The sequence below is a fragment of the Thermobia domestica genome, chromosome 1 (assembly GCF_964235325.1).
Source record: "Thermobia domestica chromosome 1, izTheDome1.hap1.1, whole genome shotgun sequence".
Classification (NCBI taxonomy): domain Eukaryota; kingdom Metazoa; phylum Arthropoda; class Insecta; order Zygentoma; family Lepismatidae; genus Thermobia; species Thermobia domestica.
This window is the reverse complement of record NC_137454.1, coordinates 154,684,147-154,711,600: the sequence shown is the minus strand read 5'-3', so window position 1 is coordinate 154,711,600 and position 27,454 is coordinate 154,684,147. Positions and strand designations below refer to the sequence as shown.

Below are 27,454 nucleotides of genomic sequence, written 5' to 3'. Positions count from 1 at the left end.
ATTCCAACGCTTCACAAAGCACGAACCTCACACTTTCAAAAATACAGTAACTGTCAAACGTAATTACTTCTCTCTCCTTCTATTTCTCTTCTTCCCTTTTCACGAAGCACACAAAAAAGTCAAATTGGTAGTACCTGTCCCCATTTTTTCTCAGCGATGTTTTCTTTAATACTTGTGATGAAATCATTCTCATAATTAGATTTTTTTTTTACTTGGACACAGAAAAAAAAAAACATAAACTTGTTACTTGCAAAGTGACGCTGTTTTAAAAAAGAATCTTTTTATTGCTGTATTATGTGTGTCTAAATTCGGCACGTGATAAATACGAGTTTTTTCTACGTTGTTTTAAAATATTTTTTTCCTAACATTTTCTTCCAGTAGTAAATTGCATATACTCATCTTATTAACTTGTTTACTCGAGTTGTACTTAATTTTTTGTTTCTCAGTTTTAAAAACGAGATTTCAACAATTCTAATTTTAAACTGGGGGACAAAATTTTATTCCTCATAACAAAATAATAATAATTATTTATTTATTTATTTATTTATTTATTTATTTACTTATTTTAGATGGTAAAGATCACAGCCGAGGCCAAAATGGTCATATATACAATAATATACAATAAAATATTACGAGAAAAATACAAACAAAACAAGAAGAAATTAAAAATACACCAAGTCATCACGACCAAATACAAAAAAAAAGTAAATAAAAATTTTACACATAAGTTTGATACAAACTAAATTATAAAATAAAATTACAACATAACCTCGATTCAATAACTATTAAATTAATAATATAATAATAATAATATATTATATAATAATAATAATAATCGTTTATTATTATTATTATTTTACGTTCTGGAAGGTTGCTACGGACAAGTATCTTTACAGTTGAGTGCTGTAGTCTCATCGCATTGACGCTATTCTGAGTTTTAGTGAATTAACGCAAAGCAATACGAAATGTTAGAAATTTAGGAAATGTGCTAGACTGTTTCTACAGAGTACGAAACTACGTATTTTCAATTTTAAGGAGGTCACTTTACTGGAAACTCCTTTAACAGTTGTGTGTCCGTCTGGGAGAAACACAATCTCAAAAACGACTTAATGGGTCACCACTAATTATGGCCAGGATGTAGGAAGACAAAAGTTATGAACAGAGTTCGTTGTTAATCCAAACCGGAAGTGGTAGAAATCAATCATTCTCGGTTTTAACGCTAAATCAGTATAAAGCAAAAACGGTAGTAGACAGCGAGAAGTTGTTTCCTGTAATCGATTAATCGTTCCAAGGTCACATTTTGTCGCCATCCTCAACTCTCTACTAAAACTGAAAATGACAGAAATGTACTACAACTGCCGGTTTTAATCGAAAAGTATTTTTTTTTTTAAACTCGATTTGGAGTTCGAAGAATAAGTGGTATATTTCCACTTAATCCCTTATTCAAACTAAAAGTGGCAAAAAAAAATCAACCAGTTCCGTTTTTTAACATTTGATTGCCATAGAGTAAAAATGGGTAATAAATAGCGAGAAACGATTTTTTGAAATCAATTAAACGTTCCAGGAATACATTCCATCTCCACTATAGTCTCTGTACTAAAAGTGGAAGTGATATACATCTACTACTACTTCCGGTTTCAATATTAATTGAGATTGTCCAAAATGATTGTCACATATCTATAACTGTCTTCTTGTAAGAAAATAATTTGATAATGATTTTGCAGGGTAATTTTAATACTGATACTATGTGTATAATCGGGAAATATATATCTGTGGTAAATTTCATAAATACGAAAATTAGAATGAGTAAAACAAAATGTTGCTAAATGGACAAAAAAGTTTTATTTTCGTTTTATTGTTATTTACTGCTCTTTTGACATGAAATTTGCCACAGACATGTCTTTGCCGATTATACACATACTAACATTACAAGAAATACCGGGCGAATTCGTTATCAAATTATATTCCTACAACAACATATTTATAGATATGCGCTAATAATTTTGGACATGAGTGTACATATAACCTATGTCGCAATCAGAGATGCTGTCGGTCAGGTCTTGGATTAAAGAAATATAGACATAAAACTGAGCATAAAATGAAGAAAAGAAAAAAATTGGGAGAAACAATTTTAAAATGGACACATAAACACTTCTTCCTGTGTAACTTATTATGAATTTGTTACATTATACTCATCCACAAAAAAATATTCTCTATTGTAGATACAGACTGTATGAAATATGCTATTTTCTTTTTATCATAGATGTGCAGTGTCGTTAAAAAGTCATAGCTATAAGGAAATAAAGTGAGCTATCTTTATTATAATAAATCACGTTATAATTGTTTCAGATCTCTATTTTAAGTCTAAAGAGTAAATTTTCTGTCTCAGTCAGGAGAGTCAAACAAAAGAGGCACGCTTGACTTTCGAACAACACAAGACTATTTTGAAATTATATTGAAAATTTGGGAATATGTGCGAATTATAATAACAGGTTTACATGAGTTTTCAACAGAAACTTCAACACCACTGACAATCATACCACAGTTCTTCCCACAGGTCTGTGGCTAACACGTGCGCTTTTGGTGTACGTAGTCCTGGATTCGATTCCCGGTGGGAGAGGATTACCAAATTTGAACACATTATGGTGGTCCGGATTCCGCCATAAATTGTCGGTCCGCGTTTTACATAGCCTCGTTGCTGGAAAGGGACACAAAATTTCAATAAATAAACAAGGGTATGACATTATGAAGTGTGAACAAGCCAAAATCTGGGAGATATTCTGAAGTAATTGACCAAAATCTTTCACTATAGACATCATCTGTTGGTTCTGTCTCTTCATATATGCGTTAACAGAAGTCTAAATGACAGTGATGAGCTTCTGTGATTACAGACGTCAAATATGGCATACAATATCTTTAATCTTTACATAAATCCAGTAATAAAACTTTTATTCAGACATTTGGCATCTTGAACACCTCTATAATACCAATTTGAAAGAAAAAAAATCACGTACCTTGCTAAGAACTCCACTAAAGGGGGTGATTTTAGGTGGTGCCGTCCTATCTACCCCAATTTCTTCACCCGACACACTATCATCCCCTCTGCAGTGCTTGCCCCTATGGACACTAGAGGCACTGCCCATGCCACTCGAAGTAGGGGTGTACAGATCATCGCCTCTCGACTCACACGTCGGCGTAGGCGAATCATCGGAAAACAGCGTCTCATGACCGCTGTCCACCCGCGCCATGCTTTTCCACGATCATTGATCTGTAAAAAGAGAAAAGTATATATAAATACATTGAACATTGGATCTTAGGCATCCTCAAGAAGAAGCAATATCTAGTGTTTAAAAAAATAATTAAACAATAAATTCTACAGTCGGGGATTTGAACTGTTGACTAGCAATTGAGTTCGTGACATCGGCTAGTATAAATCATAGCAACGTGTCAGTTATCATACACTTTACATTTTCTTGAGAATGTCTACAATATCTAGATTATAATGTATTTAATGTAGCCTACCTTTCTAACAAAGGTCCACTCACCAGATTATTTTTTGCTACACACACCACCTGTTTGCTGTTGGCCCTTTATGCATACGTTAACTGGTAAACACACCCACGTCCATATGCATTTCGGAATGTTTTGTTTTATTCTGGTTTTAGCTATATTTCTAAGAGCTATTGGGGTGTGGAATTTGCAGCCTGTAGGCGTTCATAAAAGCAGGGTGAACATAAATGGCAATCATGAATGTTCGATTATTTCTTATTAAGTTACCGTAATGTGTCACAGTAAACAAATAATAATAATAATAATAATAATAATAATAATAATAATAATAATAATAATAATAATAATAATAATAATCTTCTATTGCTAAGTAGAACTGGTCATGCTATACTATATATTTGACACATTGAGTTGATCTATAATTTCCAGACTAATTTGTATACAAAAATTTATCTCTTATATTCATCCCAGACATAATTCACCCAATAATTTATCTTTTCTGATCTGTATCTCCCATTTTCTCCCGCTTAATAAATACTACTTCTTACTTCTTGAGCTTAACAAATAAAATATAAGTACGTAAAGATCGCCGTATTCAATAAGTTTCTAAGTTACTATCGCTTTCTATTATACTTGAACAGCTGTGCTACTGTTCAACTGTTCGATTGCTTCATCGACTCATTATTTACTTATTGGTCAACTTTTAAGCATTCAACTTTAACTGTAGATAGAATAAAATCACTCAGAAACATGTGTTTTCTACTGATATCTATATTCAACATTTTGAACACTTACTTTTATTTCAGAAATTCTTTATCCTTACACCTCTATTACGGTAAGTACATACGTACATTCTTCGTCTCTACGAATCCTTTCTACACGTGTATGCATCAAAACATACATATTACCAACTGGCACGAAAAAAGAACTTTTAAAATGGAAAGTGAATGTCTATAATGTTAGTGATAGAAAGATGGAATAACCTTTTGTAAACTGATATTACAAAAGAATAATGCATTCAGAAAAAATAAACATCTTTATACTAAAAAGTATATGTTAATGCGTACAAAGCGAAAATTTTCCAATTAGTACATACTCTACGTGTATTGACAAGAATCGGAACGATGGACACTTAACAGAATCAAATATTCACTATCTTCTAACTACATAACGAAGCATGAACAGATGTATGTTAGAAATATAACTCGCAAAACTGACAGAAGAATTATGCAGATCAGGAAAATGACAAAAGACTGACAGATATGATATTGTAACGAAAATAATAAAGTGGCAAATGGAAGGACAAAATGCACAACGAAATTATGTTCAGTGTACGGAAGCTAGTCTTGACTGGAAACCAAAAGAAAAGAAGAGGTCTAAAAAACCTCCTCATATAAAATAGCGTGATGAAATTAACAAGCATTGCGTAACGAAGTGGAAAAGAATTGACTAAGGTAGATAACTTTTGAGCCGTGTTGGACAGACATTACGATAATGGGCTGACTGACGATAACAACGTCGTAGAAACAGACACGTAAGATTCCGAACTTACATCGAACTAAAAGAGTAAAATTGAAAATGAAATGAAATCTTTAAGTTTTACGTCCCACAATTATGCCGGTTAGGCTAAAGGAGACAATGATGATGAGAAATGAATGAAATGGTGGAATGAAGAAAGTGGAAGGAAACGGGAGAATTCCGAGCTGAAATGCATACGGTATACTAAAAGAATACATGATAACATGAGTGATTACTATCAAGAAATTCAACGGGATTTAACTACTGTCCCTCTCTGTCACACACATACAGATATCCCAACATACACAGACAGAAGAAAAAAGCGTCAATACTAAAAACATATAATAATAATAATAATAATAATAATAATAATAATAATAATAATAATAATAATAATAATAATAACAATAATAATAATAATAATAATAATAATAATAATAATAATAATGTGTCATCAGCTTTCCGCATAGAAAGAAGTCGCCTAAAACCACCAAATTTTGTACACAGGTAAATTTTCTCCAGATCCAATCGCATACAAAACCGTTTTATCGATTTTCGGAGTGTCAAAGTGTATACCAAAGTGTATTTTTCGCTGTTTCTAAGAACGTCTTGCTTCTATGCAACCAACTTTACATTTTGATTATACGGGTTACGTAACAGCAAAGGATAAATACCCGGACAAAGGAACGAGAGCAATCTACTTCCTCTTTCTTTTTAATCAGATTCTGAATTACAGTTGCTTACAGTTAGTATGAATTATTTTATCAGATATATACTCCATTAACATAATGTAAGTTGTCGAAGGTAATAAGAAAATAAAACCCCTTCTGCACCTACTAAATTATTTTCTTTTAAGTAGTTTCAAAACAAGATGGTGTTTATTCTAAGATATTTTTCGAAACTCTTTGCGCTAATTACAACTTATGTTCTGTCTATTTGCATATCGTCAATGTCCACCTGAAAGGAACCAGCAACATTTTTATGTACATAAATAATAAAGAGAAAGATGTGTAAATGAAAATTTCAATACGAATTCAAAACATGTGCATAAAGTGTCTTAACGTTAATTATACAGTTCCACATCTATTTTTTTCATCAATTCCTTTTAGGAGCACGTTGAAAATTAGGGAAAAGCATACTTTATTTGTTATTTGTCATTAAAAATAAAATAAAATAACTTTCTTATATTGTTTGTTCTTACTTTACACAAAACTCGACTACATTTTTAAACAACAAATAACTACTAAAAGTGTAGCACGTAGGCCTATAGACTTTCTCCTTATATATTGTTTCTTCTGCTTCACTTTCTAATCCTTTCAACGCTTGCTGTGTGTTATTTTTGTTTTTCTTTATTTCTCATGAACGTCACACTCGGGTCAGGTTTTCTGGGACATTTTTACATACAGGATTCACTATTTTGTACTGCCTTTTGTCAGGCACGAATTGCCACACTCTCCATGTTTGCCTAACAGCAAAATTAAAATAATTTTCTCCGTATATTTTAAGCAATTTCCATCTTCCATCTCATATACTGTGTAGAGCAATAATATTTTATATAAAAAAGAAAATATGCCTTGTCATTTTTCCGAAAACAGTCCATTCGTTACTGAAGAAAAACACTTTTTTTTCAGAATTCTTCGCTGACTGCTATGACGTCTACTAATTGCTAAAACAAATACACATTTATTTCTCTACCCCTCCCCAATATGCTAAAAAGAAGCAAAGAGAAATCTTAACTCAATAAATCTAAATTACAATATAAACTAAATTACAGTTTACTATAGTTAATTATCTCTATTTGTTTTTAGTAAATAAGAGTAATTAACTAAACATGTGCCTGCTAGCAATCATTTATGAATGTTATTTTATGAATTGATCCCAAGAGCACAAAAACCACCAGCTGCCAAGTGACTTTTGTGGTGAACAAACCGTGTGCAGTGGAGTTTCTTGGGGTCCTCCCGTTTCCTTCCACTTTCTTCAGTCCATCATTATCATCTATATTGTCATCACCGTATCCCTTAGCCTCAGTGCATAACGTAGGACGTTAAACTAATAAATAAAAATAATTTGGACTTTAAATCAACAATGATGAAACAAGGATAGTGAAAGGGAAAATAATGTATTAGATAAATATGACCATATTTTGCCTTTGTTTGAAGAAAAAGAATAGATCCTTCTACTTACATTCAACCAGGGGTAAAAGTGTATCTGAAAAGATAGGAGGACGCATGACGTCACGCCGTCCCCCCGTGCCTACCTTTGCCCATTATAATTTTTAGGAGGTGGAGGGATGCCATAGATATTTTTTGGAAGTGGGAGGACGACGTTCCCCCGCGACTCCCGTAACTTTTATCTCTGCATTTACCCATACCTACACTCCGTGTTTGGAAATAATATCGGTGTACTCAATTGTGCCACTCCAATCAACAACCGGTTCTATTATTAGTATAGTCAATTAACTTAGTATTAATATTACTATGTAAGTATATCATGAATCTGTATATCATTACTATTTATTTGTTTATTCCAACTATAATAATAACAGCGACATCACGTCTGCACACTGGCAGAATTTATAATATATTCCCATTAATGAGATGCTGTAGAAAATGTGCCATGTCTCCGCGGTACTAGGTCTTAAATATCTCTTAAAAACTGGAAATAAATAGATTATCCAAGTCTAGTCTAGAAATCCAGCACCAAGAACGAGGGAAGCAGATATGCTGATCGCACATCACTCCAAAAGGCACGTATGGTAGGTCTTATGCACTTAAAACCTGTTGCAATAGAAATGTAAATTCTCAAAAATAGTACTAAAGCAGGGATTCTAAACCTTTTCTTCTGGCGTGCCACCAAAACATATTAATTATTAATACCACCATAGGTCGTGCGTACCTCCAACGGTGGCTCGTGCACTACCAATGGTACGAATACCACAGGTTGATAGGTTGAGGTACCAACACTAGCGTATCATTATTATTTTCCTAAGTACTGAATTTAGAGATGGGACAGAATTTGAACAACCGGATCAGGTGAACTGGTTGAATGACATCACTAGTTGCATGTACTGTATTACTTGACTTGTAATGAACTTGAAAATAAACACTCCTACAGATATAGAAAATAGTAACAAGGCATCGATAGCTCTTTGCATAAATAAATATGAATAAATTATTATCTCATGGGAAAAGTGAGGTATGAATACTACAGGCCACGTCCATTGTACAGTCTGCGGAAAACAAAAAAGCGCATTTTATATACAACATGTACCAAAATATGCTCTTTTCTTTTACAGATGCCAGAGAACCTGAAAGGAACTACTTCTCGTTCTTACAACTGATTGATTCTAACGGTGCGAGAGAATTCAAGCAAAAGATTATAATGTACGTAGGCGTAAGAAATAATAAAGCAATGAATGATTTGTGCGCGCTTGCTTGTTCTCATTGAACATCACACACACTGTAGCCAGGTACTAAACACGAATAATAAACTCCTGATGGGGAAAAAATTATTTTAGTTGCGAGTATGTTGTTGGATTGGAAGGTGAATGGAATCGCGGAGGATGTGGGAAGTTCGAGAACCCTCGTTTGTGACCTTGACAAAACGAAAAGACCTGCTTCATTCACATACACACATAACTAAGTACACCTGCGCCCCTGTCATTCATGACTTTTTCTTTTAACTTTTCAAATAAAAAAAAAGTAAAAGAAGAAAAGGAAGCCAAAGCGTGCAGTATACTGTACGTACTCCAGTCTCATGACATAAAAAAGTGTCTCAACATCTTCAGGAATGCTCCTTCAACAAGTTGGTACTCGCGGTAATATATGTATGTATATAGCAACCGGTTTCTCTCCGCAGTCGAGACTTTTCAAAATGAATTCCATCCTTCACATGTCGCGCGAGATGACAGACATATATTTCGTTTTAAAACTATGTATATATACTTCGTATTCGTTTAAATAATAATTTTGATCTTTTCAGCCAGAATATTTGTGTAGTTGTTTTGTACATGTATTCTATTTACTTCCTGTCTGTTAGTCTGCAAGGTTAATAGCCTGGTACGTAGTCTGGTTGCTACGATTCCAACTAAAATTCTACATCTAAGCTCACCAGATTTATTAATTAATCTCACCAGATTTATTTATTAATTAATTTGGGGATAAACTTTTAATGTATGTATATTGTATATTTTGTCTGTATACGTCTGTTGTATACGTTGTATCAGAATTTGTCCATACTCAGCATAAGCGCTAAATTATTATGTAGTTGAGATGAAATTTGTGTAATGAATAATGCTTTACTAACTAACTAACTAACTCTATGGCCTATGGAACCCGAAGGTTCAATGCCGTGTTCACAAAAGCTCTCCACTGACTTCTATCCTTAGCTAACTGCATCCAGTTTCTACTTTGTATTCAAATCTCTGCGAGATCCATCTTAATATTGTCCTCCCATCTGCGCCTAGGTCTTCTTAATGGTCGTTTTCCGATTGGTCTTCCAGTCAAGACTTTGAAAGCGTTTCTACTTTCTTCCATTCTAGCTACATGACCCGCCCATCTAAGCCTCCTAGACTTGACGACCCTAACAATGTTGGGTGAACCGTATAAATTATGTAGTTCCTCGTTATGAAGTTTCCGCCATTCTCCATTCCCGTTCCTCTTGGGTCCGAATATTCGTCTCAGAATCTTGTTCTCAAATACTTTCAGTCTATGTTCTTCCCTCAGAGTAAGCGACCATGTTTCGCAGCCATATAAAACAACAGGCATGATTACCGTTTTGTATATTTTAAGCTGAATAATGCTTTAGACAATATTAATACATAAGTAGCAAACTCATAGCGGACGAACATAACATGCACAAATTACAGACACCAGTTGTTGCTCCCAAGTTTTCGGCCCTCTGTTCACTATAGGTTAAAATCGTGCTTAATAAAAGCTTTAATTCTTTGCTTATACAGTACAACCCCTCAAATCCGAACTCATTGGGGCTGAAGCCTGTTCGGATTTCGGGAAGTTCGGATTACCCGGGAAATAATATTACGTACTTATTTCGTCACTGAATTGGCGGTAAAACAACGACTGAGGTTAGACAGGGTGGCCCAGTGGTCGAAAGAGCAGTGACCTTGACTGGCGGGTGTACACTCATGTCCAAAATGATTGGAACAACACCCGTTAGCCACTCGAAACGAAGTGATGTTCATGCGACGCTGGCTTGGAATTGCCTCCGCGGGAAGATTTTCTAATCTTCGACAGTTAAAGATAACTGACTTCAAGTGAAAAATCAGTGTTTGTTTAATCTTGTGTTGTAATTTTTCGTGTGAATCGAAATCCAGTTAACCTAAAATGATTTCATTGTTTTGGATTTTTTTAAATACGTAAGTAAACGTAAACTATTTCCTATTTTATCTAAACTTAACTGTATTTTATAACGTTTTGAATAAGCATGAAGTCTAAATACGTTAAAACCTTTAAAAAAAACTAAATTTGTGTGATTAAATCTTTTTTTTTTTTTCATTTTCCAGCTGTAGTTAATTTTTTCCCCCTGAGAACGTGTTCGGATTTGCCGGGTTTTCGGATTTCCGGGGTTGTACTGTAGTAATAATGAACATCAAAAACATTCATGTTCAGTATCATCATTGTCAATTTTCAAATCATTAAATTGAAAGAATACAGTTTTAAGTTGTAATTAAATCCTCACAATAGTTTTAAATCTGCAAATTACCTGCAATAGCGACATCTATTCGCTTGGCCATGTACTATTAAGAATTAGCGTTTCTAAACGACTGACATGTTTATTGTATTATAAATAGGATTTCTGAGAAAATAATTAACTACATTATTCTCGTAAGATAAGGGTATTCATAGAAGAAATACCCTGTATCTTGGTTAATACATCAATAAACGGCCATTCCACGTAAATATGAGCCTCAGGGCAGAAAATTGTTTTAAATGTAGTTCGCTCATTATATAAAAATGACCAGAAAGGTTCAAAATTTACTATGCAGATCGATGTCTTGTTAAAAAGTTTTAGTTTTTGTCTTTTTGAGCGATTGAAGTTTCATGCTGCACGAAGCCAGCCGAAGGGAGAATTTACCAGCAATTTTGGACACCCCCTGATTATCAGATAATAAGCATTTGATTCAGTGGCACTGCAAGTATAGGCAAGCACGTACATTTTGGGAACTGTAGCTCAGTAGTTTAAAAATGTGTAACTATATTAAGTAGTCTACTATTTGATTACTTTTGGTTCCAACGTAATTATGTAACGCCTGTTACAATACAGATATGTTTTTTGCTATACAACTTGTACTAAAAGTCAGAAGCAGTCTATCTTTTGCAAAAGTAAAATTGAGCACATAGGCAATACAACAGGGAAGTGAAAATATCATTATATTTCTAATAGGCAAAAACTGCGTAACAGGTGTTACACTGCCAGTGTAACCGGTGTGACATATGAATTGTTAGCTTGGATTGACAGTGATATTTTGTGCACTTAGGCTAGCTCTGAGGCTCTCAAGAGGGAATCTGAAGTTAGTAAAGTTATAGAGAGTCCTCTTCTGAAGATATGAATTATGGTAAGGGTGAGCAGTATGCGAATCAAGGGACATTATACCGGAGATGAAATGCACTCCAGAGAAAATAACATCCAGGAGATATCGTGGGATGGGGAACTTCCTCTTATCCCCCCGTTAAGTCGCACAAATAGCATAAAAGCGCCGTATTTCAATTGAGTACTCATAACATACTAGAAGTCTACTTCATCAAAAGCTCAATACGTTGCTGAAGCCTTCGTTTAGAAAATCATTGGAGGCTGCAATACGACAGATTTTCAAAACTTATAAGCCCTATTATTTTTCTAGTGCAAATATGCGTGAATTCTAATACTAGCACAACTAATTGACTAAACAGGATCAGCCCTTATTCGTTAAGTATCATCCAGATGTTAGGCATTCTATTTATTACAATTGCAAAACTGGCCACATTTCGGTACGGATGTATCAAATAGCACATACTGTAATTTAATTTAGATGGCAAATGTAGCAGAGTAGTTTACATTGGCTCAGTTCCAGACGAAATAACATATTTTGCTTTTCTCAGGAAAGCATAGTAAAATTACAAGCCTCAAAGACAGAATGCTCAAAATGTCAGTTTTATTTCAATTAGAGCATTTATTTTGTTGTCCGTTTCAATCGATTAAAGATTAAAGAAGAGCACTGCTTCCTCATTGAAGATATAATAATCAAAAAATACAAGTGATGGAAATAACACTTCTGACATTTCCGAAACAGAATAAAATTGCACTATAGCAAACACTTCAAGCAGTACATCTGTAAACAGTTACCATCGAGAAACCAGAAAAAAAACCTACAATGACGAGTACACCGACTCCGAAGATAAAAAATAAAAATAAAAATAAAAATAAACACTATACAAATGAAGTTGGAAAGTATAATTCATTTTCATGACAAGATTGGTAAACTGCCAACTCCGATTATGAAAATTAAAGAATGTAAAGTTGTGTACCAGTTTATTTTCAGAGTTAATGTTACTGAAGTATAAGAAGAATCGGCTTTTGTTGATGATCAGTGTATGAACAGACCTACGTGTTTAATACTGAAACTTTCCACATTTTTATGATTTATATGTTTATTATTTTGTGTTTTCATTTCCTACACTGTACTACATATGTAACTTTTTATCAATGAAAGATGTAATATTTCGTTCTTTACATAATATGTTCATCAAAAGTGAAGCTTGTTTAAGTTCATTCGCATTGTGTAACACCCGTTACAGTACTGAACAATTTTTAAAATCAAAGCCATTACACTTATGAAATTTCTGTTTGCAATATTTACAGCAACATACTTTCAGAAAAGTACACATATAATTGAAAACAAATTTTACACTGGACATTCGCAGGGTTTGGCTTAACTTTACATGCATCCGGAAGTGCATATTCAATTGCTGTAACGCCCGTTACGCCACATTTTTTGCTATCACTGAGTTTTGGTATCATGTATATGTAACAAATTTAGTGTTTACTAAAAAATACAGACAAACGGTGATGTTTCGAGATAGTTTGATATATCTTGACCCAGTAGGTACAATACTATAACAATTTCTATTCGTCCAAATGTAACACCCGTTACGATGGAATGGCCGTAAAGCAACTATTATTATTAGATTGAACAGGGACTTAAAACTGAAGGACTTGGTTAAAATCTGCTCTCTACTCAAGAGTCATCAAAAGTAACCATGATTTTCTACTTGTTTTCTAGTATTCTTTCAAAATCACCATCAACATTTGTAGACTGTTCCTTCGAATTAAGCTAGACGAAAAAACTCTCCAATCAATGATTTTCTTATCTCAACTTTCTGTTATACGTTTTAGTCTCCTCCCTTGCTTCTTGAAGTAATTACATATTAAACATTATTACACCTTATTTCTTGAACATCTATATTTCATCTTCTTCACGTAAGTACAAAACTAAAACTCTTCTGCTAAACAAAAACAAAAAACAAAAATCTTTGTGGAACCTTTGTGTATGTGAGCATTGTTTTCGACGATATAGACGATTTCGGAAAGTAGTGGTGGAGTTATTTTGTTAAAAGTTTGACAGAATTTTAAAACACACCTAATACGATTTTAACCTTGAAATATGGCTTTAACCACACTGATGTTAATATTTAAATTTTGTTTAACTCTTTCGGAACAATTGACGATAACGCCACGTTATTTTTTTAGAAATGATGGATTTTTTATTTTTTAAATTTATTTATTTTTTATTTTATTTATTATTTATTTATTTATTTATTTATTTTCCAATACGAGGCTACGAAGAACAAAACTTATTATTCATGTGGCTCCGAACTAGTACTGTTGATCCAAATTATTTGAATATTCGTTTTCAACACTCGAATAACGAATTTTGTTCAAACATTCGAATAACGAATATTCGAAGAATCCATTAATCGAATTTTACACGTAATAACACTACTCCGAACTACCAGTGGTTCGAAGCCGGCACAGTTGGTAGATGAATCAAGTCAACATACAAAATCACTGTGCATATAACAGACATTTTCCCATCACACTATTTCGCCTTCAAGAGAGTTGGTTCAGAGAACCACTCCACAAGTGCCAGCTATAGTTTAGAAGTGAAAATAATTAAACCCAGGAATGTTACGATGTTTTCAAGACGAGGCATAATTCATCGAAACTGTGGTAATTAGTATTGGGGGGGGAGAATGATAGAAAGAACGCACGACTCCTGAAAATAATGGCAAATTAATATATGTTTAAGAAGACTCACCAGTAGATCATTCATTTCTGATTTTTTTTCTATCGTTGTTTCACTGTATTGGTAACAGAATTTCTTCAATTTCAAAGTAATACAAATTGATACTGTACAATTGTAGTTTTATAAAACTAAACATATGTTATTATCGATACACATGAGTGCATGGACCTTCGATAAATGATTCGCATTTTCATCCTTGGTGCGATAAAGGCCTAGATTTGATTCACGTATGGCAAGATAGCCCCCCCCCCACTTTAGAAAATTGAAACATGACTAGGTTATTCGTTTGTACTACGTTTGTACCGTTTGTGTATTTCAGTTTTTGGTGCTGTGATACGGAGGGGCTACCTTGACACCAAGATATCTCCCCAAATGTCATCCCATCTTTCTCCAAAACTATCAGGTACAAACAAAACTTTTTAAAGTACAAACGGTACAAACGATTTGCTTTCGAATGGTGTATTTCAATTTTTGTGCTGTGATAGGGGGGGCTATCTTGACGCCAAGATAGCCCCCCAAATGTCATCCTCTCTTTCTTGAAAACTATCAGGGTACAAACAAAACTTTTTCTCGATACAAACGGTACAAACGATTTGCTTTCGAATGGTGTATTTCAATTTTTTTGTGCTGTGATACGGGGGGCTATCTTGGCGCCAAGATAGCCCCCCCAGTTGACCTCTCAAGTAACCCTATAAGGAAAATGGTACAAACGAAAATATTTTCGGTACAAACATAGTACAAACGAATGACCTAGTCATTGTTTCAATTTTCTAAAGTGGGAGGGCTATCTGCCATACGTTTTGATTCTCAGTTGAAATATATGTAGTTGGATTCCAATATTAAGTTGCAGGATCACCTTACATTTAACCTTGATACTTAATATTAAACTTCGTTTCCACAAAAGATCGAGGAACAAACACAAGATCACACGCAAGGAAAGACGAACTGAACATACACATATTCAGGAAACTTCACTAACATTCGGAATAACTGCTGTATGCTCCAGCCTACCGGATTTGAACAGCAAAGAAAGGTGCAGTGATAACAATTTTAGTTCCGAGCAAAAGTTTTCCACGAACTTATATCGTAAGCAAATCGTTTCCCACAAGAGGGAACATAAAAATCGTCTTAGGAAGTAAAAATCATTCGGCAATGATTCTGTTTGAACATACGTACGTAGTTCAAACTGATACCAAATAGATAGGAAAACTCTAATTCCATATTGACTTTAAAACAATACTCTCTTTAAGAGGAGTCAATAATACCTACAGAAACTTGAATGATGATGACGATGAATAATGCTTAAGGCTACTTCATGTGTGGTCCTTTGGCAATTGTGATTTCAAGGTTGTCAACTTACTTATCTCATTACGAACGGAAGTACCGATACGTAGTTATTAATTAGCCGCTAAGCATGAGAAAATTAGTACAAAAACAGTTGGTGAGAAAATCCAGAAGTGACGTTCTCAAACCATACCGATAGATAAACATGTGTCCGAGAAAACTTGTTTGTTGACTACAATTCAGTGGTGATAGTGTATTGGTTGACGTGTCTGATCTTTAAAGGTTCATCTTCCCTTATTTATGTCAAGTTGTCTAAGAAGTATTGAGGCTTTTGCGAACAAGATAGCGTTAGTGTCCCAAATGTCAGGGTATATAGAATATGAGTCGTAGCAGGTCAGGCCTAACGTCATTTGAAAGCTGGCATTTGAAGTTAGCAGATGTGAAAAATGTTGGAATTCTTAATCAGACGTGAAGATAAGGGAATTTTCCACAAATCAGCGCTACACTTTACAATTACATTTTAATAAAGGTGCATTTACTGCGCAGGCCTGTGAAAAAAATTATTGTGTTTATGGGCAAGAGATTATCAAAAGCAACAGCACAAAGGTGGTTCAATCGCTCTCGTTCTAGATATTTCGATGTTCAAGATGCTCCTTGCAGTGGGCGACCAATAATACTAAAAGTGAACGTCGGATAAGACTGGCACGTAAGTAGTCTTGACATCGCCAATAACCTAAGAATTCATCACTAAACAGTGTTAAACCATTTGGAAGAAACTGGATATATATATATATATATAACTACATTCAAGTGCCACATGGTCTAATTAATTTCGGTCTGCGATTCTCGACTGAAATATAATGAATTCGAGCCATTTCTGAAGCGTCTAATCATGAGTTATGAAAAGTAGATAACCTACGACAACAATGAACGAGAAAGATCATGGTCGAAGCGGATAGAAGTATCACACTCCACACTGACGCCCAGGAAGAATTGTACTCTTGAGTATTACCGCGAGTGCAGAACTGGTCAACAGAAAGAATGTCGTATACACCAGACCGTATACATTTGTAACAGCCCGTCAGAAATTGATAGAGAACTTGACTTCAATCCCTTTACCATATAACCGGAACCTAGTGCGGATTACAATTTTTTTCGGTCTTTGTGGAATTTTCTGAATGGTGTTAAATTAATTTTAATAGAGGCCTGTGAAAACCACGTGTCTAAATTTTTTGAACAAAAACTACAGAAGTTCCACGACGGCATTATGAATGGTGTTGATGAAAAAATGGCAGATAGTCGAACAAAATGGTCCATACTTAATAATGGCTTAATAATGTTACTAATCAGAAAATACTAACTTTTGTCGTACGTTATAAAAGTTACGTCTCCTAGGTCTCAGCTTCTCCAAAATAGTTCGTAATCCTACACAATCTTTCACTCGCCTGAGGGCGCTACATGTCTCGAATCAGGACAACGTCCACTTAAACACATGGGCTTAAAGCAAGAAAATATAATTCTACATTTCAGTTAATTTAACATGTCAATTTAGCCATTGTAAATACAAATAACTAAGACGATATAAAAAATTCTAGAACAGAGAAAATTAATGAATTTTCAAAAAAAAAAATGGTAAATTAAACCTAAATAACCTATATTGGCGAAAGTTATTTAAATGCACTGTATTCCTACTCATATCAGGTTATGTAGGTAAATGACGTCATCATGACGTGGTCGCAACTAGAAAATAATATTATTTCAACTGATACTAACTAATAATAAAGAAAATTTGTTAATAACCGACTACATCGTGAGGTCCGTAACAAGCGTTTGTGTCCGCGTTTACGTAACTGACTACTACAAGTACAAAGTTAAAATTCCACCCAATTTCAACCACCAATGATTGAAAGCTCGTTAAAGAAATTGTTACTTGAAGCGCGTTTACTCTTGAATTTAGTCACGTTATGATTAATAATAATATTCATTTTTACATTTTATTTTTCGTTTTGCTTATTAAGTTTTTCCCTAAAGCGCGCCCTTAACAATGTTACGTCCCTACGCTCGGGTCTAGTGGTAAATCCGGCTATGGTTGAGTGTTTAAAGTAAAGGTGTGTTTGCGAAGTGTGTTAGGAAAATGGAACAGCAAAAGTTTGAGCAACGTTGCACCAATAAATTTTGGTAAAGCTTGGTGAATCGACTACTGTAATTTACCAAAAGGTAACAAAAAGATTATGGAGAACATTCCCTACCCAGGGCACAAGTGTTCAGAGGGCAAAATTCCTACTTACAAGGTTGAGAACAAGTGGAAGACGATCCTCGCGTGGAAAGATTCACTCTCAAATCGGATTATAATATGTAGAGAACAATGTTTCTTGTGACGTCAGATCGTGCACTGACGGGGAGAATGATTAACAGTGAGTTACATTTGAACATGAGAAAAGTGTGCGCCAAGAGATTCCAAAGAACCTCACGACTGAGCAGAAGGCAAATCGGAGAGATGTGTGTCTTTTGGCAGCAAAAATCATTCCTGTAGTTCTCCAGCCCCTATTCGCTTGATCTTAGTACTTTTGACTTCTTTTTATTCCTCTTGCTCAAAAACCACTTGAAAGGGCATCATTTTGGTACTTTGGATAATATTCAGAACAGAGTACCCGATGAGCTCGAAGAAATACCAGCAGAAACCCTGCAGTACTGCTACAAAGACTGGGAACTACGCCTCCATCACTGAGTAGCTGGCCTAGCTGCTGAAATACTCGTGCTCAAATACTTGAAAACGATGAACAATTAAAAGAAAATGACTCGTTACTTTTCTAACACTTCTCATATATTGAAATACGAAGTTAGGATTCACAAACTTATGAAAATTTCCGTTAAAAAGATTTCGCGGATATGAAGTGCCTATTCTACGTAATTAAAGTTTTTTTTTTCTGAAAGATTTGTTCGAAAAATGAGTTCGATTTCCAGTGGAAGAATATTACAAAATTTGAACGCATTATGATGGTTCGGTTTCCACCTTAAACTGTAGGTTCACGTCCCATATAGCATCGCTGTTGACAAGGAACTGTAAACTTCAATAAGCAACAACAACAACGAGAAACGTTTCATAATTACTTAAACAATTGTTCGTTATTTAGATAGATATTCTCTTATTGCAACACTCGAATATATTTATTGCTGGTATCAATAAATATGATTTTTTTTTTAAGTATTAACCACATAATCGCTAATATATTGCACACTAGTAAGCCTCACACTTGAAGTAACATAGTATCGAAGAGAAAGAGAGAGAAGACAGAAACTGAACGAAGGTTCAGTGCCCGTGGGGCAGCGCGAAAAAAAAAAAAAAAAAAAAAAAAAAGAGTAATGAGAGTGTTTATGAACGAGTTTTCTGCTCATCCTCTTCATTCACAAAACTCCTTTCCTCTGTGCTTTGCGAACCAGTCCGACTACTAATTAAATAGAACGCCATTCATTATCAGACGGTGGTGGACATCATTTCGGGCCGAGACTCAAAGGCCCCAGGAAGGAGGCACGTCCACCGCTGTCAGTGAAGTGGATTGCAATCTTACGACGTTTGAATGTACTGTAGTCGTTTGCTTCGTCCAACTTCCAGATGAAACACAATCTCTGTGTCTTCTACTGCAGGGCGAAGTAGTTGTTTGTATGAAGAACAAGATATGTCAAGTCACTTGACGTTTCTACTTTTTCTTGCTCGTTGCAATTCCACCTTTGTTTTCTTTTCTTTTTGATTTCTAAAATTCTCCTGAAGAAAATTTCTCTCAAATAAATTGTATCACGCACGTTTAGGACGAAGCGTAGATACGTATATAGCAAATTACTCCAAGCAAGGTAGTATTTATATTTGTAAATATCATTTTATGGTTGTTTTCTTTTCCTTCCTTACTTTCCATTTCTCAGGTTTTCTGATTTCGTACCCAACCAGTCTCAAATATATATGACTGGCGTCAATAAATAAATAAAAAAAAAACACTCTTGTTATAAAAGTACATAATAATAACCGTTTATGAAGTTACCTTGCTCGGGACTTCAGTAAAATGTAAAGATATTCACTTGTAATAAAGCAATGAAGAAATCCATAAGACCATCGCTATCAGCACGATACATGTAGACAAGTATTTCTGTTCCTGCAAATTGTTTAAAATCTCCTTTATGCTAAACGTTCGTTTACTGTTGCAATTCATTGTACATGTTAATTTTCTCTTCTGAGGAATACTATAGTAGTTCATACATATGTTTGGACTGCAAAGTCACTTTGGCAGTAATGTCCTTCTCCTATTGGCTCATGACGCATCTCTCTAATTCTCCTTAGATTATAAAAACGGCATTTATGAGTTTTTTTTTTTTTTTAGTTTTTGAGTTTTTAAAATGGTTTTCTTATTCAAATACTATTCTACCAGTTTCGTTTTCCTGTGGTGGCTTGTACAATTAAATAAAAAATGTGTCTGCAACATTCAGGAGTTCTATGTTCAGGGTGGAACTCGTTATCTTGATTAGTTTTCACATTGGCACTGCGCTCCTTGCCAATAAGTGCAAGTTACGGAACTCACCGTATCACAAGAGCTGTTTTGGTTCCCTAATCATCTTACCAACAAGTTCCTGAAATGTACATTCTGTCGTGTCTGTTTTGCGGCCTCTTTAAATTCAAACTGGCATAAAAAAGAGGTACAAAAACATTTTTGTTTTGATATAAAATTTTACTAACATCTCGTTCTCCGTTCGGGAAACATCTTACTGTGAATTGATATTCTATTAGAAACTAATATGTGTTCGATTTACAAAATTAAAGCCATAAATGACCATTTTGAGCAAGATGTTACATCGTGTCAATACGTTTGATGTAGGAAACTCGTGGGTCGAGCTTTTAATTTTCTCTCCTTTTAATTTTAACATTCTTAATAAATTAATTTGGTCGTTATATAAACATACTTATATTTGTTCCACGTATACTCCTACATAAAATGTGCCTTTAGTTCCTAAAACAATTACTAACTAAAGTTTTAGATCACGTATAAATTGTAAATGTTAATTTTGTTCCATAAAATCGAACATTTTCAGAACAATTATTGCTAACACTATCATTTTTGTAATAAAATATTTTTGTTGTTGAAAATTAACTCTAACAGTTCTACAAACAATTTTTCGGAATCAGAAACCCCGCGTCCTCAGAAGTGCCTTTTCCATTCTCACTGAATTTCTGATTTTCTTTAAATCATGGTTTGTGGGTACCTTTCTCTCTATCTATCTCTTCAGAATACAGTAATAAAATGCTTTTTTGCCTAATAATGGGGAAAGAAAGTGCAATTTTTAAAAAGTCCAAAATTTCTCAGGAGAAAAGGTCGTGAAAAAGACGTATTATTCTTGCCCAAGCCCTTGAATCTCTACCTTAAGTACCAATTTTTAAATTTAAATCATGATTCTACCCTCCAATACTGCCTGCTTTTCTGAGTACGGCATTGAATAAAATGTGTTGCTCCCTTATAATTACATCGTACAGATCACATTTCATTGACTTTATACTTGTAATGCTAAGAGAGAACAACTTTTCTCTCTTTAGCTCTCCTTGCTAGCCTAATGGCTAGCACACATGCCTTTGGTGCACGTGGCTTCGGTTCGATTTCCGGTGGGCGAGCATTACATTTTGAGCGCATTTTGATGGTTTAGATTTCACCTTAAATTATAGGCCCATGTATAGCATCGGGGCTAAACTTCAATAAGCAAACAACAAATTTATCTCACTACCTTTGTTTTTTTTTCTCTCTCTCTCTCCTGTACTTTGAAATTTATCAACAGGGTGTGCCATCTGATTATTTACTTAAATGAATTTATCCTCTGTAATTCGTATCTACGAAGTAGCTAATATTTTAATTATGTTCAATCTATGAAAGTGATAGATTACTACAATGCTGCATCAGAATAGTCTCTACGCCTAGTACCACATACGTTCCAGGTTTTCTTAACGAAACATGTTGAAACACTATACCAAACAGATTTTTATCGCATAAACGCACCACTACCCATAAATGCATATATATATATATATATATATATATATATATATATATATATATAAAGTTTTATTGCAGAATCCAGATCTTTTTGGACCTTAGACAATATATTGGTCCAATTAAGGGTATACTTTTAGTAACAACTATGGAAAAATGTGTTTAATCTGATCGCTTGGACTAAATTTGATTCGAGTGGGTATATGTGCGATTTCCTGTTTAAATGTATTGAGTTTTTATGTTGCTGTCAGAGGCGGATCTACCCCGGAAACGGGAGGCCTAGGCTTCTAGTTTTTTGATTGAAAAAAATAATTAAAGCTATTACTTATATATTTTTGAAAGTTTATAGTAAACTCATGATATATCTATCATAGACTGGGTTCTGGTTGTCCCCCCCCCAAAAATTTTACCTTCTAGATCCGCCTCTGATTGCTGTTTTATGTTACATTGTTTTAGTGCAAAACGGACTAAGATCTGCGCCTACCTAGGTAAATAAATAAATAAACTAATTCTCAAAAATACACTAAAGTCAGAATTTAACATATAATCAAGTTATATCTTCTCATACTTGAAGGCAGTGTAGTTAACCAAACTGAGATTTTTCCGCCTTTTATCTTTCAATAACTACTCTTTTAACAATATAAATCCGTCACTGAGAGAACCTGTTACAGAATTTAACAGATTAAATACATTTGATTGCCCCTTTTTCCTATCACTAAATCTCGTATTTTCTGCATACGTTGTATTTGTGTAAATAACTGTTTCCCAAAACGAAAAAAAAAAAAAAAAAAATGCTAGTAACTTCAACTCAGCTGGAGCAAGGGGGAAAAAGCAGCAGAATAAAAAAAAAAAAGTCATTGGCAACCGTGAAAGCCCATTGTGTCAAAAATAAAAGACAAGAAAATACAATGAACAGCAATAAAAACGGCTGCAAAGTGTCATCTACATAGACACTTATAACATTCTGACGTAAGTGTCGCGGGAGATAAAAGGGATTTTTTTTTCTTAGCTTCTTTTCGATTGATGTAAATTTCCGCAAGACAAACTGTACACATCATAAGGTTGCATAGGTAACATTCAATCCTGTACTAACAAACATTATAAAGCCGGGGTTCTCATATGTGAATGAACTCGCGAGACGTGACTGGGGAACCAAAATGGTGCCCAGTTTTCTCACCGCACGTGTTCCGAGCGCCAAATAACAATCTCCTGCTACAAAATACCTCTTTGGCTTCTTTGATAGAACTTCCTTTTATCGGTCTTCTTCAAATGGTTTCTACTTATTTTCATCTTATAGGCTACTAATGACGCAATTACACAACAAAATAATAATTTTGAAATATTTACATGATCAAGATTGGTTTGAATGTACTTTGATCGGAATTAAGTCGTCTACAAAATTATCATTCATTTGTGCACTCTTGGTACAGTCATCAGCAAAAATTGGTGTATGTCTTCTACATTATCAATAGCTTCAATATAAGTATACCAATTTTAACTGTTTTCTTTGACGTAGAGGCAACATGATTCTATCTACATTGTCTAACATGGCATTTCAATTGCTTAGTTTATTCGGGTGTTGTAAACAGAAGATGCATATTCACTAGTAACAGATATGGCCTGATACTAACGCATATTTGGTAGATTCTGATTTTACTAAATAATAAATCTAGAATGTTAAACTCAGGAAGGCCTTCTGGTTTTTACTAACCATATATCATACACTCTAAATCGAAGTTGCCTTAAGCAGAGTTGTTCATATTTGCGGATTCGTTAATTACGAGTCATTTTCTACGAACATAACAAACGGCTTGCTAATTGGTTAATACATTTGCACATTGTTTTACATCTTGCCTATTTCGGTTTTCTAGACTATGATTTCCCAATTAGAGCAGTCCTTTCCAACTGGCCAATGCACAACGTAGATAGTCACGTACGCAGGATTTTAATTCGGGAGGGGTATAAAGTTTTTGGGAAGTCTAAAGTCAATATGAGGATGAATTATTAAAATTTGTAAAATCACCACTAAAAGACTAAATTTACAGAAAAATCACGATTTCGGGGAAGGGGGTTTGCGGATACCCAGGACCTATCTCCTGCGCATGTTCCTGGACGTAGGAAAGCACTTTTTCAATTTGAGAAATGCAAAGAAAAACACAGCGAAAAAAGAAGGGTGTCGATATAAGGAAGAATTGACCGTGTACGCGCAATCAGGGATCCATGAGTAGTATGGGTGCGAAATCATTAACTACGCTATCGATGTTCTTCTTTACCGTCACTACTGCCTTTTATCAGTCAGCTCCTTCCCCTCTCCGTATACTTTACTGAGAATAGGAACAGAAATCTGTGATGTCACAGAGCATTTAGTTGTAAATGACTGACTGAACTAGCAGCATAGGCAAGTGTTAACCGTTAGCTTACACGACAGCAAAGTCCCCATATACTAAAATTAATGACTACTAAACCCAACTCACAATAAGATTGTAGTTTTGGAACGAACGTAAATAACCTGCTCTGCATTTCATGCAAAGAACGAACAATAAAAGACTAATTACGTACTTCTCTTCGTCTCTCTTTTCTTTGTTAAATTTTCGTAACAAAACAAAACTTATATTTGTAATTGGATATAAGAGACAAATGCTCTTAATGATGTCTCTTCAGTTTTCAAATCAATTCAGCGATGTACCTGTGACTGACCACCTTTAAATTCCGTCTTCAAAGAAAATACTTTCACATTTCCACGGCTTGTCACGCACGCATAAGATGTCTGATGTAACATATTGCTGTTCCTACTGTAGCGTCATATTGCGTAATAGAAGAACGAATTGAAAAGGTGCAAAACTATTGTTCTCGTTTCGTATTATAATCTGATCTATTCGACAAGCTAGAGGACAAGCAACAAGTTATTCAATTTATAACTTTATTCGTTGTAAGGATACTTTTCATTTTAAAAAATGTATCAATGTTACCAACTTGTATATTCTCTTACAAATACATTTTCCGAAATGTTAAAGTTCTCATTTAATAATAGTAACATCCCGGTTTCAAATTCTACAGACAGCTATTCTAACTACTATTTCTAGGGTTCTCGTTAAATCCTATCAGATAAACACCGGAATTGTACGCATCTACGTCCTGAAAACTTTTTTCTTTTTCTGGCTTAAGAAATTGCAAGATTCACCGTTGCAGAAGCAAATGCTCTTAGACATCTTCCTAAAATCTATTTTTATATTATCCGCGTACTTCTTCTTGAACTACTCAAAGATAACTTTCCAAAAATATTCTCAACTACAGTTAAGTTCATCCCATGCATTATTTCGAATACGAGTAATTTGTCCAACCCATCCTATACATCCTAAATCGTGTACCACCAAAATTTGCATAAACGAGTGAGTTTCTAGGAGTAGCTTCGCACTGGAGAGCTGTCAGGCCAGAAAGTGAGAAAATAAGCAATCAAGTCAATGTTACCAACTCGAGTAGTTTGAGTGAATTGGACTTTTCCAACGAGTGTTCCGAACAGCAGTTTGGAAGCGTTAAGTGAGGATTATAGTAAAACAGTAGGGGTGAAGTACTAGAAGTATTACACAATCACTGAAACACAAGTCATCAAACTCAATTTCAATCAATGAAATAGAAAATTAAGCCTACGATTCACGATGAGATTTTCTAATAAATTGCTTGTCCTACGCATCGAAATCTTCGTACAAAACAAAAGGAATTGTCAACTTCAAAAACCAAACACAAGTCAATAAAGATTCAAGTTTTTTTTTATCTTGATTTGATCTAGATCTGATCATCATCATTATTATTATTATTTTTTACTTATTATACAACATTCACTCCATAAGTGTTGTATAACAACATCTAAAATACCACTGTGATTATTAATATGTTTGTCACTTTGTGGTAACACTCTAAAACTATTCGCAGCTGAGACTGGCACACATGCGCTGCACACGGAACGCTGAGAATTAGTTAAACAAGATGATGAGGTCGTTACAGGGTTGTTCTAAGCTGGAGCAGCAAAGAATTGTCAGATTTCTGTTTAATAAAGGAGTGAGACCGAAAAGAATTAATCGCCGCACTGTAGTTCAACACGTGTGGGCTGAGAAGTTCAAACAGGAACATAAGTGTTCAAGATTCTCCGTGTCCAGATTGCTCTTTCACTGCAATTATTTTATTTTTCTTTTGGGATCACGAGGGGCCAATTCCTGAATATTAGATGCGCTGAGATTATAATGTAAACAGTGCTATCTATTCCAGCTTTCTGTGTGAAAAACAAACCAATTTTCTTTATGGCGTGCTTTGTTCTATGACAATACGAGACCCCGCATTGCCAGTGTCACATTGTGTCTCATTGAGGACTTGCTCTTTGAGAGATTATCCCACCCTCCATATTCACTTGGCATCGCGCCTTCAGATTTTCACACCTTTGGTTCACTTTATGATGAACTATATTTAGTTTATCATAAAGTGTATCAAAGATGTGAAAATCTGAAAGCGCGATGTCAAGTGAATGTTCCAGAATAACGAGGAAGCCCAGTCAGCAGTGCATGAGCGGTTTCAACCTTCCAATTTTTTCCCCCTGTGGAATCAATGCCCTTGCCAAACGCTGGTGTACAAAAATTCAACTAGGGGAAAACTATGTTGAAAACTAGTAATGTAGTTATTTTGTTGTTTGTAATGAATATTCTGCAAAAACATATTTTCCGTTAATTAACTGACGAGTCTTGTGTTTATTAATAAAATTCAGACACAAAATCCATCTGTGAGAAATACATATGATTCGGATTCCACACTGAACTATAGGTCCATGCGTGTCCATGCGCTGGCCGAGTAGCTTCTGCATCTTTTCTGTGTGCATGGTCCGTCATCGAATCCCGGTGAGGGGACGGGGCACTTGTATAGTAGTTTGAATCCCAATTTAAACTGAGGTCACGGATTATATAGTCCCGATGCTGAAATGAGACGTTAAACTCAAGTGCAACCAATCAATAGGTTCACATCTCATAAACTATACATATCTAATAACATTAAGAATGAAAAAAATGGCCAAGGTCTAGGTTTAATAAGTATCACATCAAATTTGTGAAACTGACGTAAAACCTGGAAAAAATATGTCAAAATAGCTGACCTTCGGATTTGAACCCAATATCTCTTGCTGACGAGGTGAGAATTGACAATTCACTATACTCATTTTTGCAAGATATAATTTGGAATAATGATGTGTCTACTGTTGGTCCAATTTGTATGCTTTTATTGTACTGTTGTATATATATATATATATATATATATATATATATATATATATATATATATATATATATATATATATATATATATATATATATATATATACAAAATGACTTAAAATATCCTTTTCTTTCAAACCTTTAAAAAAATGCTTTTCTATTCTTGTTTTATAGAACATTATTATATTTTATTACATTTTCCAAAAGCATCATATAACAGTTTTTAAAGAGAAAAATGTAAAAAAGGAAAAAGAAACAAAGAAAAAGAAAAACATGACGTATTCTAGATTCAATAACCACAATTAATTGTCCTTGCTTTAGAAAATGCATTTCGCAAGATGTAGAAAAGGATAAAAGGACTTTTAGAGCTTTCTTTTCCAAATGAGTGGATATTTTTCCCCAAAACAGAATCAGAACGATTCATCATCTAATATTGAGTCATGGACAATCTTTGTTTATCGAGAAATTAATTTTCTACCGGACGTCAAAATTTGCTAAGAAATTATTTTTAAAAATGGAATAAATGAACGTATATATTAAATTCAATGTCGTTGACTAGACACTAG

The 27,454-nt window shown here is 34.3% G+C and overlaps 1 protein-coding gene across 3 annotated transcripts in view; it reads right to left on the bottom strand.

Moving 5' to 3' along the window:
• LOC145690190 (uncharacterized) overlaps positions 1-27,454 on the bottom strand; it is a 313,493-nt gene that overhangs the window by 174,144 nt on the left and 111,895 nt on the right. For all 3 annotated transcript variants that reach the window (XM_081764836.1, XM_081764845.1, XM_081764854.1), the window contains exon 3: positions 3,015-3,268. In XM_081764836.1, the coding sequence (XP_081620962.1) occupies positions 3,015-3,248 (234 nt within the window). In that variant the 5' untranslated portion in view covers positions 3,249-3,268. The remainder of the gene's footprint in view (positions 1-3,014; positions 3,269-27,454) is intronic.